The sequence below is a fragment of the Pygocentrus nattereri genome, chromosome 2, assembly GCF_015220715.1.
Source record: "Pygocentrus nattereri isolate fPygNat1 chromosome 2, fPygNat1.pri, whole genome shotgun sequence".
Taxonomy (NCBI): domain Eukaryota; kingdom Metazoa; phylum Chordata; class Actinopteri; order Characiformes; family Serrasalmidae; genus Pygocentrus; species Pygocentrus nattereri.
Window position 1 is genome coordinate 16800054 of NC_051212.1, and position 18872 is coordinate 16818925.

At 37.4% G+C, this 18872-nt stretch overlaps 1 protein-coding gene across 1 annotated transcript in view; it reads right to left on the reverse strand.

The window, feature by feature from the left end:
• Positions 1–3484: 3484 nt before the first annotated feature.
• LOC108414290 (titin-like) overlaps positions 3485–18872 on the reverse strand; it is a 228185-nt gene continuing 212797 nt past the window's right edge. The window contains exons 39-42 of the mRNA XM_037534976.1: positions 15737–15817; positions 15497–15546; positions 7007–7247; positions 3485–4152 (exon numbers count right to left, since the gene is read on the reverse strand). Coding sequence (XP_037390873.1) covers positions 3785–4152; positions 7007–7247; positions 15497–15546; positions 15737–15817 — 740 coding nt within the window. The 3' untranslated portion in view covers positions 3485–3784. The remainder of the gene's footprint in view (positions 4153–7006; positions 7248–15496; positions 15547–15736; positions 15818–18872) is intronic.

The window sequence follows — 18872 nt, forward strand, 5'->3', positions numbered from 1 at the left end:
CAGTGTAATCTTTTGTTGATACAGGATGGTGCACAGTGTTGTCCACAAGTATTTTAATGAGAATATATTTTTGTTGTTGCTTTGGCACTGTACTCTATCCAGAACACTAGATTTGAAACAAAACATGGATTGTAAGATTAAAGTTTAAAATGCCAGTTTGTTTTTATGGTATTCACAGTATATTTACCATATATGAATAACACTCCCATTTGGGAAGTACTTGGATGCTTTGGTTATTTCTTGGCCATCCATGTCTCATCATTAGAGAGCTAACAAAGGCAGAAGATTCTAGATCTTATATTTGTATCTGATTTCCAAAGACCAAAATGGACTAAAGAAATGCCAAGACATATAAGACATTAAGACTGAAGTATCATGTGTATATAGGAAAACCTATCTAAGCATTAAGTGTATTACAAAGGACACCTTGAGAACTTGAACTAGAGTGATGGAAAGACGAAAGTGTGGAGAAAGAAAGAACTGCTCATCCAGTGCATTTCACTCACCTGGCCCTGTTACAAATGTAATCTATTTGGTCTTCCTTCTTTTTTTCTTGAAAATGTTTAAAAATAGGCTAGTCATGCCAGCTATGTATGAAAAAAGAAAGTAGCCTCACTGTAATCCCTGATAAAACCCAACTGAATAAGATTTTACTAACAGTTGTTACCTAAAACTTTAGTTTAGAGACTAAAATTTGAGATATTGCACAGGTCCTGATGTATCTAAGACAAGGGTTGAGAAGTATAGCAAAAATCTCCAGCCTAATATTTTGTGTAAAAGCCTCTACCAGAATCTGAAACTTTCTTTTTAAAAATAGACCAATTTGGCTGCCCACTGGACTGGATATGCGCCGTACCAAACACTCAATAGCATAATTACCATACTTAATATAGAACTAATGTAAAGACACATTCAGAACAAAATCTCATTGGCCAAAACTTTCAAATTTCACTTTTTTGAATCTCGGACATGCAAAAATGATTCTACACCTTTCTGAATCTGCTTTAACAACAAACTGAGAAGGGAGGTGAATCAGAATGAAAGCACTCACCATAGACTGTCAGATTGATTATCTTTGTTGGTGGCTGCACTCCAGGTTTATCTGTAACAATGGAGAAACTTCCAGAATCCTGGAGCTGAAGATCTGTGACTTCTACACTCAGATGATCACTGCCCACCTTTAACCTTCCACTGAACTGAAACACTGATTCCTCAATGTGAACTTGTCCCTGTGTATATACTGCAAATATCTTCTCTTCATATCTCCACTCTGCGTATCTCATCAGCCCAAACACACAGACCTGCAGCAGAGAGTGTATTTATCATACACAACAGTGGGTCTGTTTGGAAGTAAGAATAGTCGTGAAACAGTATAAATTATTCTGAGCTGCCCAGTTGAGCCATCATGAAAAGAATCAATTAGATCCTGAAATGGCAGCCAACAGATTTTATTTCAACATCTAGAGACCACTAGCCAGGTGGACCTCTACATAGGTGGGAGGCCAGGGCAAACTGAAATGATGCTGGACGTCTGGAAAGTGTTAGAGATTTTCACACTCATGACTCAAACATTCAGAGCAGACTCATAAACAGAAAAAGGTCCATTTATTGTTGTTTCAATGCATCATTCTTTCTTTCTCTCTCTCTTTCTTTATTTAGTAAAAAATAGAACAGAATCAAGTTTCAGTTGAGTTTAATCTGTGAACAAAAAACTGAATGAGGAATTTTGCTGACAGTTAAGTAAATAAGAAAAAAATCTACAAAAACAACAATAGTAAAATTATATATATATATATATATATATATATATATATATATATATATATATATAAAAAGATTGGGAATCTTTAGGCACCTCACAATTCGATTCGATTACGATTCAGAGGGCTGCAGCTAAGCGACTAGAGCTTAAAGCAGAGCAAAGTAAATCCTCATTTTCATTTATATTTTTTAGTCTGCACTAGGACTTTATCACATACTGAGACATACTGGACATTAGTTAAATGTTGTGGCTCCGGAGGTGGTTTGATTTTTGTTGAAAGGACAAAATGGCTCTTCTTAACATTTGGGTTGTGACTCCTGGGCTAACCTGGCTTTAACTCTGTCTCGCTCATCCAGCTGTGTTTTTGTTATGTACTGCCACAGACTGTCCGGCACTGCACTCACCCACTTCCAAGTTCCACCTTTTGCATTCCGTCAACGTTCCAAATGAAATATTTAGGAAATCGATTTTGCTGCTTCGTTTTGCAGCCAGTATGTTAAACCTTTGTAACAATATGCAATTCTGATACAGTATAAAAATAAAATATATAAAATATAAAAATAAAGCAAAGCAGTTATTAAAGGTATTGACAGCTATGCAGAGAAAATGGATTAATAGTAAAATCTTAAATATGGTGAGCAAATGTATAAATGCAATATGTTCCAGAAATATGCATCACAATTTGATATGAGCAGAAATCATTTTGGTTTGATTTCAGTTTAAACACAGTCTAGAATGACTGAAACAGCAACACAGCTGTGCATCACTAGACCTGCACTTACTGAGAGAGTATAAGCAAAACTGCGGGATGTTTTAGTGCAGGAGATGTTGTTTAATAACTCCATTAAAACTATGTTAAAACTGATCTTACCAAGCAACCTCTATAGCTGAGGATTTAAAGCACACAAGATTATAAGTGAAATGTAAAATCTTGTCAAAGCTCTCGTCAACGTGCTTCATCTTCTATCACTGCATCTGCTGTTTTCTCCTCATCTGGTTTAGCTGCGAAATACACAATGATGAATATTAAATTAACCAAATGACGTGATTTTATTTAAGGCTAATAAAAATGTCTCCGTGAGGCTGAGAGTGTGTTTGTTATAAAACTGTGAGTTCTCACCTCGAGCTCTGTAGCATTTGACCCCCAGCACGATGGTCACCAGCAGATACGGAGACACTGCCATTAAACTACTGAGCAGACTGAACACGAAGAACGAAGCTCCTGAGTTAGACACACCTAAAACACACACAGGGTAAAATGACTGTAATGTAATAGTTGAGATGTTTGATCATTAACATGTCTGTCATAACCAGCTGTTCACTAATATGACAGGGCTGTTAAATACAGTACAGACATTATAAACTGAAACATTCACCAAGTATCTTCAACCAACTCCAGGTGAGGTGCAACCAAAAATAAAAATGACTGTTAGGAAAACTGTGAGGAAACTGGTGCCAGACAGCACATTTTCTAATCAACAGACTTTTTTATGATGTTCAGAGGAAACATAATTAAAGAGAGCTCAGAGTTTTGTCCCAAAGCAGCTAAAGGAACTTTAGTGTTACTCCCTGAACGGAGATTTGAACCTTCATGTCCTGTGTACAAAGCTGTGACATTTCCTTTAGTCCTATCAGCAGCAAATTCACTATGGCAACTTTAATTTATTTCAATTTATCTCTACAGCATGAAAAACCAGCTCTGTTGCATAAATTCATATGATAGACGTGTTTGGTATTTTGTGAATATTTTATTTTAAGAGAATGTTCATGGTTCTGAAGTCAGAGGTTTATTTTGCTCTCAATATGGGAGAACTTGTTATGTGTATTAGTGTTTTGACAATGTGTGCGAACGTTGGAGATCAGAGACCCTGTACTGTGAAATATTTGTAAACAGTCAAAAACTATAAAAGATTTTCAATACACATACAGAAGAAAATCCCAGTGAACATGCACATGTGATTCTTCCTCTAGAGTCTGAGGCATACAAGCACAAACTGGCTCTACACTTTCCTGAACGTGGCTTTAAAAACAGACTGAGAAGGAAGATGAAGCTGTATGAAAGCACTCAGCATAGACTGTCAGACTGATTATCTTTGTTGGTAGCTGCGCTCCACTTTTATCTGCACTAATGGAGTAACTTCCAGAATCCTGGAGCTGAAGATCTGTGACTTCTACACTCAGATGATCACTGTCCACCTTCAGTCTTCCACTGAACTGCAGTTCATCAGTTATGCGAACTTGTCCTTGTATATATACTGCAAATGTCTTCCCTTCATATCTCCACTGTGCATATGAGACGTTTTCTTTTGGATGTCCGAGTGGTAAAGTGAGGGAACTCCCAGCATCTCTGTGCTCCGTCACTGTGTTCTCATCAGCCCTAACACACAGACCTGCAGCAGAGAGTGTATTTATCATATTAAATACAGTAAATCCACAATTCTTGTTTAGAGAGAAGAGCAGGCATGAAAGCGTATTAGTAAAAAATGCTGTTAAATACATACATCAAAAAGTTAGAATTGTTTTTTCAACTTTTCTCTGATGTCTACATTAGCATGTTTTGCTACCACATGTAAGACCTGTGGTTTACTGAGCCTTTTTCAGACAGTCACTGAGAGCACGTTGTTGCATGACAGTGGTTTTGTCCCAAAGCAGCATTATTACCATTGTCATACATGCTTTTAACTAATATCACAAAACATGATCTGATGAAAACTGGAGTGCTGTGAGCTCATAGTACATCACTGAAAAGTAAAACCAAACATAAAATAAGAGATTTATTGCACTAAATAGTTCAAATTTGTATTTTGAATATTCAAGTAAAGTACTAAGTATCCTACCATAGTTTTGGAACATTGTCTGATGCTACTTACCTTTGTCTTTCAAAGCTAAGAATAAGGAAGTCCTCTTTTCATCTCAATTATTGTATTAGTGATTTAATGATTTTCTGAGGTCCAATAGGAAAAGTAAAGTACTGTATTTCTTTAAGTACGTACCATAACAGAGAACAAGCAGCACTGCTCCAGAGGATAAAGCATGATATCTGTAACAGGTTCTCATCTCTATTAATGATTATAGCCGACCTGCAGCAGCCAGTCTGAGAGTGTTCACTCAACTCTAGAGAGAAAAACACTTCCTCACGGGGCGGCGCCTGGCCTGGCCTTCTGCGATTTACGTCCCTAATACTTTTAACCAGCACTGAAACGTCTAATGCTAGAGAGAAAAAAGAGCAGTGCAATACAGGAAGAGAAAGAAAGAATGAAAGCGAGTGTGGCATGATAGATAGAGATAAAGAAACACAAACAAGCAAGAAAGAAAGAGTGCAGTGAGATTAAGAGAGAAAGAAAGAAAGAAATAATGAACAGAGAGAGAGAGAGAGAGAGAGAAGCATGTAGAGTGGCGTGGAGTGGGACCATTACACCATTAGAGCTCAGTCTGAGTCAACACTGAGAACTGGACACATCAAGTCAAGACGAAGACTTTGTATGCGTGGAGTTAAAGCCCAAGGCCAGATTATGGTTGAAGAGAAAGGAGGAAAACCTGAAATTCATTTGTAGTTCTTGTTAATTAATTACCAATCATTAAACTTTATATGTATTAATAAATAATATCATATTTTATGTGTATAATTAAATACTGTAGCCTAAAATATGATTAATTATTTTTGTTGTTTTATAGTTTTAGTCCAACTTTGCATCGTAACATTTCTAAGTAAATGGTCGTGAGGTTCTTCTCTGTCTCTTCGCTCTTCACACAAACACCACCTTAGGTCAGGGAATATAACCAAAACAAAAATAAATCCATTTTATTAAATTATTCTGATCTGCCCTGTAAAGCCATCATGAAAAGAATCTATTAGATCTTCAAACCGCAGCCAACAGACTTTATTTAAACACGTGGAGGAGGGGTCTTAGACTTAAATTACCTAGAGACCTCCAAGGGGACCTGGGGGGCAAGGCATGTTGACATGTTGTGGGAAAAACGTATCCTGTATTTGTCCAGGTATGGAAAGGATGTATCTAGTTATTTGTCCAAGCAGTGGTCCTATTGTGGCCCCTTTTCATTGATGGATGGGGTGGAGAGGGGTCAATAAATCATGCAGCGGTAAAGTTCACACTGGCAACTTTGTTAATAAAGCCCACACTGGCAACCCTGTTAGAGAGCATATAGTGCTGAAACGCTCCTTCAGGTTCTGAACAGTACATAAAAGATTCAGTACAATAAAGGTATCTACCCTCAGGACTCAACCATTCAGAGCAGACAAATGAACAGAACAGTGTCATGTTATTGTTATTATGTTGTTATTTTATTGTTAAAGTGCATCATTCTTTCTTTCTTTAATGCAAAATAGGCAGAACAGAATGACACTAAGTCTGAACTAAAGGAGCCTGAATGAAAGATTTCACTGACTTAAATAAATGAAAAAAACTATAAAAATAATAACAGTAAAATAATATGTATGTGAAAAAAAGCAGGTGTGATTTTAGTCTTCATCTCTTGTATACAAGGCTGTAACATTACCCACTGCCAATGACTAAGAACCACCCCTATGAGTGATGATTATGTTTAAGACCTTCACAGAAACAGAGAATCCCTGTGTATTTTCACAATAACAAAAACTTGGATTTATAAATAATAAGGAGCTCTTACTACCAATTACACTGTAAAGAACTGAAATAAACAGCATTCAGTAAATGCAGCAGATTGTTGTAAAGAGTGATGCATTCTGGGAGATACAGGTTAAGCTTCTTGTCAAAGAAGTTAAATGTTGAATTTTACAATAATTAGCTCTTAATTGCAAATCATGCTGGAACAGTGAATATTGTAGTGATGGGGCAGAGCTTAATGTTTCAACATGTAAATATGCATTTTCTAACTTGATTATTCATTTGAGCGCATTTTATATTTGTTAGTCCAACATTTGTGGTATTTCAGTCACTAGTTGATCATGTAATGTTAAAATCAATAGATATTTGGTTACTGCAGTCTTTATAGTCTTAATGATGATATCAGTGTAGTAACTGTAACTTTAATGTGATGATCAGTTCATTGTGTGCTTGATGTCCAGTTCTATGCTGTTGTGAAATAGCATGATTGTTCATTTAACAATAAGCATTCATGTTTAAGCATTTGCTGCCTGAAGCTTGCTAGATAGATTTTTGGTGTTTGTCTATGTCTTTACATGTCGTACCACATTGTAATTGCATAATGCAGTATGAGTACTGTAAAGCCCTGTTGGGGTCTTACTGGGATTGCAGGTCACTTTCGTTGTTTTAGTATTGTTACTGTAACTGTTGGCTGCAGTGCAGGTCAGTGTAACATCTCCCTCTGCTGGTGAGGGAGTGAGGCGTAGTTCAGCTCCACTTCCAGTCTTATAGCCGCTCCATGTGTAGGACACCTTCTCGCGCTTTGCAAAGAGCAAGAACTTCACAGCTGTTTTTAGACTCCACCCAGGAGTGATTGCTCTCGATCTCAATCTTAAGTGCGTCTGTAAAAGAAGAAGGTAATGCAGTGTAATCTTTTGTTGATACAGGATGGTGCACAGTGTTGTCCACAAGTATTTTAATGAGAATATATATTTGTTGTTGCTTTGGCACTGTACTCTATCCAGAACACTAGATTTGAAACAAAACATGGATTGTAAAATTAAAGTTTAAAATGCCAGTTTGTTTTTATGGTATTTACAGTATATTTACCATATATGAATAACACTCCCATTTGGGAAGTACTTGGATGCTTTGGTTATTTCTTGGCCATCCATCTCTCATCATTAGAGAGCTAACAAAGGCAGAAGATTCTAGATCTTACATTTGTATCTGATTTCCAAAGACCAAAATTATACTAAAGAAATGCCAAGACATATAAGACATTAAGACTGAAGTATCATGTGTATATAGAAAAACCTATCTAAGCATTAAGTGTATTACAAAGGACACCTTGAGAACTTGAACTAGAGTGATGGAAAGACAAAAGTGTGGAGAAAGAAAGAACTGCTCATCCAGTGCATTTCACTCACCTGGCCCTGTTACAAATGTAATCTATTTGGTCTTCCTTCCTTTTTCTTGAAAATGTTTAAAAATAGGCTAGTCATGCCAGCTATGTATGAAAAAAGAAAGAAACCTCACTGTAATCCCTGATAAAACCCAACTGAATAAGATTTTACTAACAGTTGTTACCTAAAACTTTAGTTTAGAGACTAAAATTTGAGATATTCCACAGGTCTTGATGTATCTAAGACAAGGGTTGCGAAGTATAGCAAAAATCTCCAGCCTAATATTTTGCGTAAAAGCCTCTACCAGAATCTGAAACTTTCTTTTTAAAAATAGACCAATTTGGCTGCCCACTGGACTGGATATGCGCCGTACCAAACACTCAATAGCATAATTAACATACTTAATATAGAACTAATGTAAAGACACATTCAGAACAAAATCTCATTGGCCAAAACTTTCAAATTTCACTTTTTTGAATCTCGGACATACAAAAATGATTCTACACCTTTCTGAATCTGCTTTAACAACAAACTGAGAAGGGAGGTGAATCAGAATGAAAGCACTCACCATAGACTGTCAGACTGATTATCTTTGTTGGTGGCTGCACTTCACTTTTATCTGCAACAATGGAGTAACCTCCAGAATCCTGGAGCTGAAGATCTGTGACTTCTACACTCAGATGATCACTGCCCACCTTTAACCTTCCACTGAACTGAAACACTGATTCCTCAATGTGAACTTGTCCCTGTGTATATACTGCAAATATGTTTTCTTCATATCTCCACTCTGCGTGTGTGACAGATTCTTTTGGATGTCCGAGTGGTAAAATGAGGGAACTGTGTTCTCATGTCACTGTGTTCTCATCAGCCCAAACACACAGACCTGCAGCAGAGAGTGTATTTATGATACACAACAACAGGTTCTGTTTGGAAGTAAGAATAGTCGTGAAACAGTATAGAAGGAGGCATCAATTCAAATATCTGCAAAGTATTTCTTTGATTTTTCTCTCACATTTACATTATCATGTTTTGTTGCCAAAGGCAGAGGCAGAAGCTTCTTGAAAAAGCAGACTGTTACTATTACAGTCATACATGCTTTCAACTATTAGAATTCTAGATACTTGTTATCTGACAGATGCTTTTTAAAGCTGACTGAATGCTATAACACATTTGTTGAACAGCTCATAGCACAGCATTGAACCGTACAACAACCCCATTTAAGGAACGACTCACTTATTAAGACGTTTTATTGTTGTAGCCTACATATTCAGCTCAAGTTTTTACTTTGATTATTGAGAGAAAAAATAATGTCTGATATGGTTGTAGAATTTGTTCAAAGCTAATAATAATTTATCTCTATCATTAAAGCATTTGAAATGCTAAATCTGTACTTATTTCTGTACGTCCCATATCAGAGAACAAGCAGCACTGTTCCAGAATATAGAACATGGTATCCGTAACAGGTTCTCATTGCTGCTTATAACTGGATGATTTCTCCTGTAGCAGCCTGTCTGAGTGTGTTCACTCAACACTAGAGAAACACTTCCTCTTATACTGCACTGAAAAACATGATGTGCTCATTTGACTTGATAATGTGCACATCACTTCCACAATAAAGTAAAAGGTAAAACTAAGACCTGCATATTTAATCAATTAAAGTAATTGCAGCACTTTTGTTTGCAGATCTTTCATCTGCTAATACAAAAATATTCACTGTATGGTGGCTGAAAAGAAGTAAGCACCTCTCTGCACTGCAGTGAAGAGCGTATAGCAACTATATACAGCTTAATAAACTTGATAAACCAAAACTGTGGCAACCCAGAGGAACATGTTCGCTCTTTACTTATGACATCCATGTAGAAAACATACTCCATTATGGATACTGCTTCACTTTTCCTGTCACTCTTGATTGGTTGAGTTAGAATTTCAGGCACTCTGCTGGCCTTCCTCCCCAACGCCCAGCCTTAGATCAGCAAGTGAACACAGAGTGATATCATATCCAGACATCCCACCTTGCAAAAATTAATTTCAGGGAGACACGCCCACACTAAAAACCGATTGGCTGACTCACAGACTCTTTGGAGAGAACAGGCCAATCAGAACCCTCTGTTTTGCATGCGCTTCATGAATATGCACACGAGGGGAGCGCCGCTCTCTCTCTCTCCCTCTGTCCCACACGCGATTAGGGGGAAAGGTCTGTGTCGCCTGCGCGCGCGTTTGTGTTCCCTCTCGGGCCACTACTTCTGGATTCCGGGAGATTTTATCTGACTTCCCAGCATCAGGGAGACACTATTGATATGCAGGAGACTCCCGCGACTTCCGGGAGACTTGGTATGTCTGCATATCTGTAAATGAGGAACTATGCTGTGAGTCAGAGTGACGTTCTTTGAGCTGATCTGCTGTCAGTGCGTGTGGACCTGGTACTGATTCAAAGTATCTTAAAGCAGAATTTGTTTGAACTTTGTTAGCCAGGAGAAAACTACAGTAAATAACAGCTGACCTGTTTAGGAATACAGCTACGGCTAGGAATGGCATTTAGGTTGCTGTGCTAATTCAAGACTTAAACAAGTATTGCACTGGCAGATGGAGCAGAGCAGTGTATCCATGTCTGACTCTCAGTGTGTAAGATGTAGCCCTCAGTGGCCCTCAGTAGAAAACAGGATGTGAGACACTGCTTGTTTATTACAATAAAATATGTACTACTGAATACACAGATTACATTATATGTCCTGTATTACCTGTTCAATTTAAATCGCTTCACACAAAGCCTGTAAAATGCACTTATGCTTTATAAGAAATTGTGTACTGAAGTGAAAATTATATATTTGAGACATTCATAAGGTAACATTTCTGATATTCATCTCATATTCGTAATGCCTAATCAAAGCGTTTATACTGCATAATGGGGCATATATAATACCATATAATGACTGTCATAAGCCTGTACAATTACTCATAAGTAGTTATAGTTATAGACATAACACTTTGTAAAGTAAGAGTGTGTGACAAGGTTTCATAAAGCATTATGATATCTCTGCATTAGAAAATTGTAAATACTAAATGTTGTAATGCACTGTAACACAGTTTTGGCATATTTGATTTCTCAAATTAAGCATTTATAAAAAAAAGTATATAACACATAATAGAACAATATGCTGGGTCATTACAGGCCTTTTAAATATGAAGTAAATTTAATTGTGGTGAGAATGTTGTAATGATGCCATTTCTGAGGTTGCCCGTTTCACATGTTTGTGTATTTACTCGTTGAATATTTGTTATATTTAATGTTTTAAAATTTTGTTCTCAATCTTTCAAATGACCTTTTATCCCTGGATATATTTTTACCTTTATTCATTAATAACTTTACTCTTTATAACAGTTTTCTCAGAAATGTAAAAAATGAAAATGGCATCCATCTAAACGCGAGCTCTAGATGCTGAGGAGAGAACTGCAGCAGCTGGATCAGCAGATCAGGGTTCTCCTGGAGTGACAGACTGAGCTCCACAAGTGGAAAATGCATTTGGAGGCAGCCAGGACGCTTCGTATATGGCAGTTTCAGGTCTAGCAACTCCAGTGACGACTTCTACTCCTCCAGATGGAGCTTTACATCCATGGCTAACACCGGGAATCCCCAACTTCACGCTTGCACTGGAGCAGAGCTGGGAACACCAACATGGCCATGGAAGGAGTTCTTCACCGACTCCTCCTCTGCTGGACTTTGAAGCCCTCAGCTCTCCACCAGCTTCAGTGCCTAACAGAGCTGCTCTATGAGAAGCTCGGTTCTTTAGCTTCATATACCAAACCTGAAGTAGGAAACCTGTTGTGATCTTAGACTCTGAGCTGTTTTATCCCAAATAATTCATCGTTCTCAGCTCATATTGCAAACCTGACTCTGTCATGCAGGTTTCTCCTGTACAACATCCAGATGATTCAACCCTTTCTCACTCAACAGGCCACCCAGATGACAGTTCTCTTGTCATCTCAAGGCTTGAGTATTGCAGCTCACTCTTGGCAGGTCTTCCTATGCAGGCCATCAAGCCCCTGCAACTCATCCAGATTGCAGTAGCTTCTTAAGTTCAGTCACGTCCCTCCACTGCTGCACTCCCTTCACTGGCTTTCTGTAGCTGCACACATCAGATCTAAAACCCTGGTGTTTGCCTACAATGCCAAAAATGGACCAGCCCCTCATCACCTTACGGCAATGGTCAGAACTAGAACTGTACCTCGAGCCCATCCAGCTTCAAGTACCCAACATCCTTTAAGACATGTGGAGGAAAGTATTGAGACTTTTCTCTGTCCTGGCACCCAAGTGGTGGAATGAAGTCCCACTGGCTGCCCGAACAGCAGAGTTTCTCACAAATATGTCCAGCAAATAAACAATAATTTAAAATAAAGACACCCAAGAAAATAGTTGCATCATCATGAACAGTGATATATATGGAATGAACATTGATATTTATTAAGTGAACTGTGATATACAGTGGTATGCAAAAGTTTGGGCACCCCTGATCATTTTCATGATTTGCCTTTATAAATCATTGGTTGTTCGGATCAGCAATTTCAGTTAAATATATCATATAGCAGACGAACACAGTGATATTTGACAAGTGAACTGAAGTTCATAGGATTTACAGAAAGTGTCCAATAATTATTTAAACAAAATTAGGCAGGTGCATAAGTTTGGGCACCCCAACAGAAAAATGACTTCAATATTTAGTAGATCCTCCTTTTGCAGAAATAATAGTTGCAGTGTGTGTGTCTGTGTTTACTGTGTTATTTTGTGTCCAGCTCAGAGTTAGTGAGAGTGTGTTTGTGTTTGGTGACCATCAGAAGAAAGAGTAGGGCTAGGAATGTCCGACATCAATTTTCAGTTGCTTCTAAAGTGCCATTGTTTTCCCTTGCTCTCAACAGAAGAGCATTTTTCAATCAGAAATTATGGCGTCATCTGACTCTTCTTCTATGCTATGTCAAATCATGAACATATTCCACCTCATATATCAGATCACTCTGTCCAAGGGATCACAGTGTATACATACTGGTCACTTTATCAGAATTCCCTTCCTTTAAGCTCCACCTGGAGTTTGTTAATGCCCATTTATTGATGCACACTTTTTGTTGGCCATCCTCAACCCTTCAACAGTGACTTTCATTCAATATATACCAATGTTCATTATATATATATATATATATATATATATATATATATATATATATATATATGATTAATTATGTATATATAGAGTGCAGTTATCATGATGCTGCATTGGCCTTGTGTAACGCAATAGTATCATCAAAAAATCACTGAGATGGAAATTCAACCCCAGAACTAAGAAAATGATGAAAGTGTTACTGATGAAAGTATTCAGTTTGGACTGACAAGTAAGTTTTAAATTAATATAAAAAGCATTAAAGAAAGTTCTGGCTGAGGAGGCAGCTAATAAGAACATGCTTAAATAGCTCAGGGACAGAGAAATGGCTGAAGCCAGCAGGTGGAGCTGTGTACAAGGTGGACACAGGAACAAAAAGTATAACATGGACATGGTACTGATGTGGAGGAAAGAAACATGTAGCAAAAGACTGTTTGCAGTGGCATAACTGTGCACAGGTGAGAAGTAACATGTCAGGGAGGAAAGCACAAAGTGTAATTATATGCAAGACAAAGACCAAGACGGGAGGCTTTCACAATGAACATTTTAGCTGATTCAATGCAGAGTGGACCCCACTCACACAATGCTAGACAGTGAATGGTAGTCCAGTAAAATAAGAGACTAACAGGTGCTGCGGTGTAACAATACTATCGAAGGCACAGTATGCAAACTTCTTACCACCAAGTCATTTGTTCGAGTGACCCAGTACAATGTATTACAGTGTTTTTACAGTGTTCAAGTATGATTATGATGACATATCTTGCATCCTGGTTTGATGTTAGTGAAGTATTCAAATGTTTGTCAACATCTTGTAGCAAACACTGGCTGAAACTTTACTTCAAGCAGAGTCTTTACTTAACTTTTCAACAACCCGAAGTTAGGGGCCCTTTGGCTCCAGTGATTCTGGAGTTAAAGAGTGTAAATCTGTTGACTTAACACTCCCAACCCTGAACTCACTCAAATTTACTACTGAAGTAAGGACCAGAACAATCTCTGTCTACCCAGGAGGCAACACATCCCCTCAGGGATTAGGCCATATGGCTCTCTAAGTCCATCCATCCATTTTCTAAGCCGCCTCTCCATTAGGGTCGTGCTGGAGCCTATCCCAGCAGTCATCGGGCATAAGGCAGGATACCCCCTGGACAGATCGCCAGGTTTCGCCCGGAGGAAACCCACGCAGACACTACAAATCACTTACTATGGACAGAATTGTCCACTGTGGTGGTGATAGGAACCAGACGTTTGAATTGTTAAATGCCTCTAAAAGCTATATAACAGAAATGACATGAAATGGTGAACTTGCTGCCTCATAGTTTTACAATTTAGTGTCTTGTAATAGCTTTTCAACAAAGTTTACACTCGGTACTAAACCAGACTTTCTGTCAAAGTCTGTCGACTCAAAACTGAATACTGTCTTTGAACATGGAGAACATGAGAGGTGTTATAATTAGAAAAAATGTGTTAATTCAATACTGCATAATATATAACTTTTATTACACTGCATTGACTGTGAAATGATAAAAATAAACATGTATAATTCATCAATGATAGATATAAAATGCTGTAAATATGATTAGAAAGGGAAAAACTAAACAAAAAGGCTACAATAAAATAAGAATTTATATAAAACTTATAACTTTACCCATGTACATTTTTAGAAAACAAATGAAGAGTAATGCAAGTTACATAAACATAAAATAAATTAAATGTTGCATTAAGCCTCAACATCATACAAAAACATTTAATCATACATATATATCATACACACGTGTGTATATATATATAGTGACAAAAGAAAGCACTTGGTGAATTACAAGTGCTCTAATGCAGCCAAAACTCCAGAACATCATTACAGTCTCATTGTCTGTACCAAACAATATCTGATTATTCTTACACACAAACTCTGGCTCAGTCCAGTTACAGTCAACAAATGAGGAAATAGGGTTCAAAACAATAATTACACCAAAGCATTAAAATGAAACCTCATCAGTATAAAACAAATCAAAGAATGCATATCGTGCATCATCTTCAATTTTGGATTATGTTCAGGCAAAAGATACTTACCAAATTAATAATAGAAGATCATACGTCACTAATTTTTTTGTTTTGTTTTGAGAATCACAACAACACACGCTTTCCAACAATAGCAAGGCTCTCTCTAATAAACACATTTACCATTCTCACTGCTGGTAAACTCAAGATGTTATTGGTAGCCATAACACTGTTTCAGTAATTCCTTATTGATGGATTAGGGCATAGAAGCTTTTTTATGGACCTACGAGAGAAGAATGACAGAAATGAAGCCATTGAAGAAGTATTACTGATAATCTCATTTGACATTAAACAAATGGCCAAAAATATATATCCCAAATATAGCCCAAATCTTCTGTAAGAATACATCACCAAAAACAAAACACTGCAAAGCACACTGTGCTCTCAAGTCTACTGCACAAGCTCGGAGATCAAATAATCAGCTCAGTCAGTGCAGCTCTCAGTGGGAATCATACTGCTGCCCTTAAAGCTATTTTGTTTTGGTTCATTCACCCAACATCACACGTATGACACTGACCTTTGATGGCCTGTTAGAGCTGATCTTACCTTTGTCTTTAGTTGTGAGTAGACAGTATCAGCTTCCTCTCTGCTCTTCCCTAGCGGTAAGCAGTGACACTGAATTAGCATCAACCAAGGACAAGAAATTATTCTTTTAGGCAACAGCTGCTGCAATTCTTGTTTTGCCTCACAAAAACTGAGAGCATTTGATCTATTAAAACACAGACTGTCATTCTATATGACATAATTCATAGACCAACTAATTCAGACCTTTTCTATTAAACTTACCTTTAACCTGATTTTTCATTGGCTTCTTGTCTTTCAGATCAAGTTCAGCATAAGTCACATCACTGGGTTCAGCTTCAGAATCTAAAAGAAAACAAAAATATATATATTTTTACTCCATTTCCTTTTGCTATTGCAGTCCTTTTCTGAAAATCTAATCTTCAACCAATCACATACTACAGAAATACTATAGAATGTTATGGCACCATAGATTTCAATATTGTAAAAGCTGAATGGAAAATGTATCCATATATGATGAGCAACACCAACATATTAAGGAACATATTCTGTGGTAGAGTGAGAAGTAGCTTTCATTACATATTATAGCAAACTCTCATACTGGCTTGTGTTCAAAATAATGAATATTAATACAGATACAGTGCTAAACACTGCTGCAGTCCCTAAAGTGCTCAGACCATGGAAAACAGAGATATTTATAAACGTATTTATAGGTTATTTATATGATACACTTTTTTATATTAACACATTTACACTGTTGGAGGTTCAAGGCATACTGTTCACTCTCCAGACCGAATGTGGAAACTAAGCTGCAAAAATTGCCTATTTTGAATTACTTAATTCTGTGATGCCACAAAACTCAAGGCATTTACATGTATCCACCTACAGCAGTTTAGCTCCACCCATTCATGTTGAAATAGAAGTGCTTCAATCCGCTTTTTAAATTAGGCACAATACAGTGCAACCAATCAAAGCAGAGCCAATTTACAAAGCAAAAAGTTGGAAAGTGTTCATGTAAAAATGAATGATAAAGGTTTTTGGTACATAAAACCACACAAATCTTCAGGGAAAAATATAATACATGAAAAATGCAGAATATGGCCCTTTAAGAAGAATGGTCCTCGTTCTTAAAAAAAATCCTACTTAAAACTTACACAGTTTCTTATTTGGGCTTTGTTCTTAGGTAAAAATAGAATCTACACACACTCAAGAGCACGAAGGTGTGAACAAATCTACGGTTTAAGAACACACCATGAATCTGATGTAGTTCTGTACTCCACTCTAACACTCTGAATTTGTCTGGAAGCTACGACTATGCAGGTTAAGTGCAAATGTTGACTTTAAATTGAGGGCATTTATGACTAAGCTGAGTGAACAATATAGGAATCAGCACAGAGCAATTAGACAAAATAATAAAAGCTTAAATAAAATCATTACATATATGACCTTAAATGGCAGTGAACTGCCCTCAAGATTATCAAGATTATACCTCAAGGTATCTTTCCTGCTCTTGCAGGCTTACAGTACTTTCAAGAAAAATGTGCCATTATTTGGATTCCCACAGAGTACATTGTGTTTCTAAAACAGTGAGACATTTGAGTAAATACATAAATACATACATACATACATACATACATGCATACATATATACATACATACATACATACATACATATATACTTACATACATGCATACATATATACATACATACATGTATACATATATACATACATACATGTATACATATATACATACATACATGCATACATACATAATACATATATACATACATACAGTGCCCTCCATAATTATTGGCACCCCTGGTTAAGATGTGTCAAAAGCCTTAAAATAAATTCAGTTTTTATTGTGGAAACATACTGTCACACTGAAAATTGTAGAAAAATGTAACCTTTAACTCAAGTAGAGTTTTAGGGGGAAAATAAAATCCCTGACTAAGAAATAATTTTTCTTCATAAAATCACCTGTTCCACAATTATTGGCACCCCTAACAATTCTTAGGAAATAAATGTAATTAAAGAATTTCTGTCACTTCTACAGTAGTTTACGAAGTTAATCAAAGTATGTAGGAACATTTAATTAGCAATTCACAACTTCCTGTTTCCCTGGGGTATAATTATGACGTGACACAGAGGCCATTTCTCTTCAACATGGGAAAGACAAAGGAACATAGCATTCAAGTAAGGCAGATGTGTGTTGACCTTCACAGGTCAGGCAATGGCTACAAGAAAATAGCCACTCACCTACACCTGTCCGTATCTACTGTCAGAGGAATTATTAAGAAGTTTAAAACAACTGGAACAGTGGTAAACAAGTCTGGACGAGGACGCAAGTTTATTTTGCCACCACGCACAGTGAGGAGGATGATAAGAGAAATAAAAAGTTCTCCAAAGCTCACTGTTACGGAACTGCAACAAATGGTAGCATCTTGGGGTCACGAAGTCTCCAAAACAACCATCAGACGCTATCTACACGCCAACAAGCTGTTTGGGAGGCATGCACAGAAAAAACCTTTTCTCACTCACAATCATAAACGTAAACGTTTGGAGTTTGCTAAGCAGTACTGGGACTTCAACTGGGACCGTGTGCTTTGGTCAGATGAAACAAAGATAGAGCTTTTTGGCAACAAATGCTGTAAGTGGGTCTGGCGTAACACAAGAGCTGAGTATGCAGAAAAGCACCTCATGCCCACTGTGAAATACGGGGGAGGATCAGTGATGCTGTGGGCCTGCTTTTCTTCCAAAGGCCCAGGGAACCTTGTTAGGGTGCATGGCATCATGAATGCTTTGAAATACCAGGACATTTTAAAACAAAATCTGGTGGCTTCTGCCCGAAAGCTGAAGATGGGTCGTCACTGGGTCTTTCAGCAAGATAATGACCCTAAACATATGGCAAGATCTACACAGAAATGGTTGACCACACACAGAATCAAGCTCCTCCCATGGCCATCTCAGTCCCCAGACCTTAACCCCATTGAAAACCTGTGGGGTGAGCTGAAGAGGAGAGTGCAGAGGAGAGGACCCAGGTCGCTGGATGATTTAGAGAGATTGTGCAAAGAGGAATGGTCGAAGATACCTCTTTCTGTGTTCTCCCATCTTGTGAAACATTATAGGAGAAGATTAGGTGCTGTTTTGTTGGCAAAGGGGGGTTGTACAAAGTATTAACATCAGGGGTGCTAATAATTGTGGCACACATTATTTGATGTTAAACAATTATTTCTTAATGTGGGATTTTTTTCCTACTGAATAAATGCACTTGAGATAAAGGTTGGATTTTGCTCTTTTTTCCATCGTGGTCCTATATTATTTAAAAAAACCCTCAATTTATTAGAAGCTAAAGAACACATCTTAACCAGGGGTGCCAATAATTATGGAGGGCACTG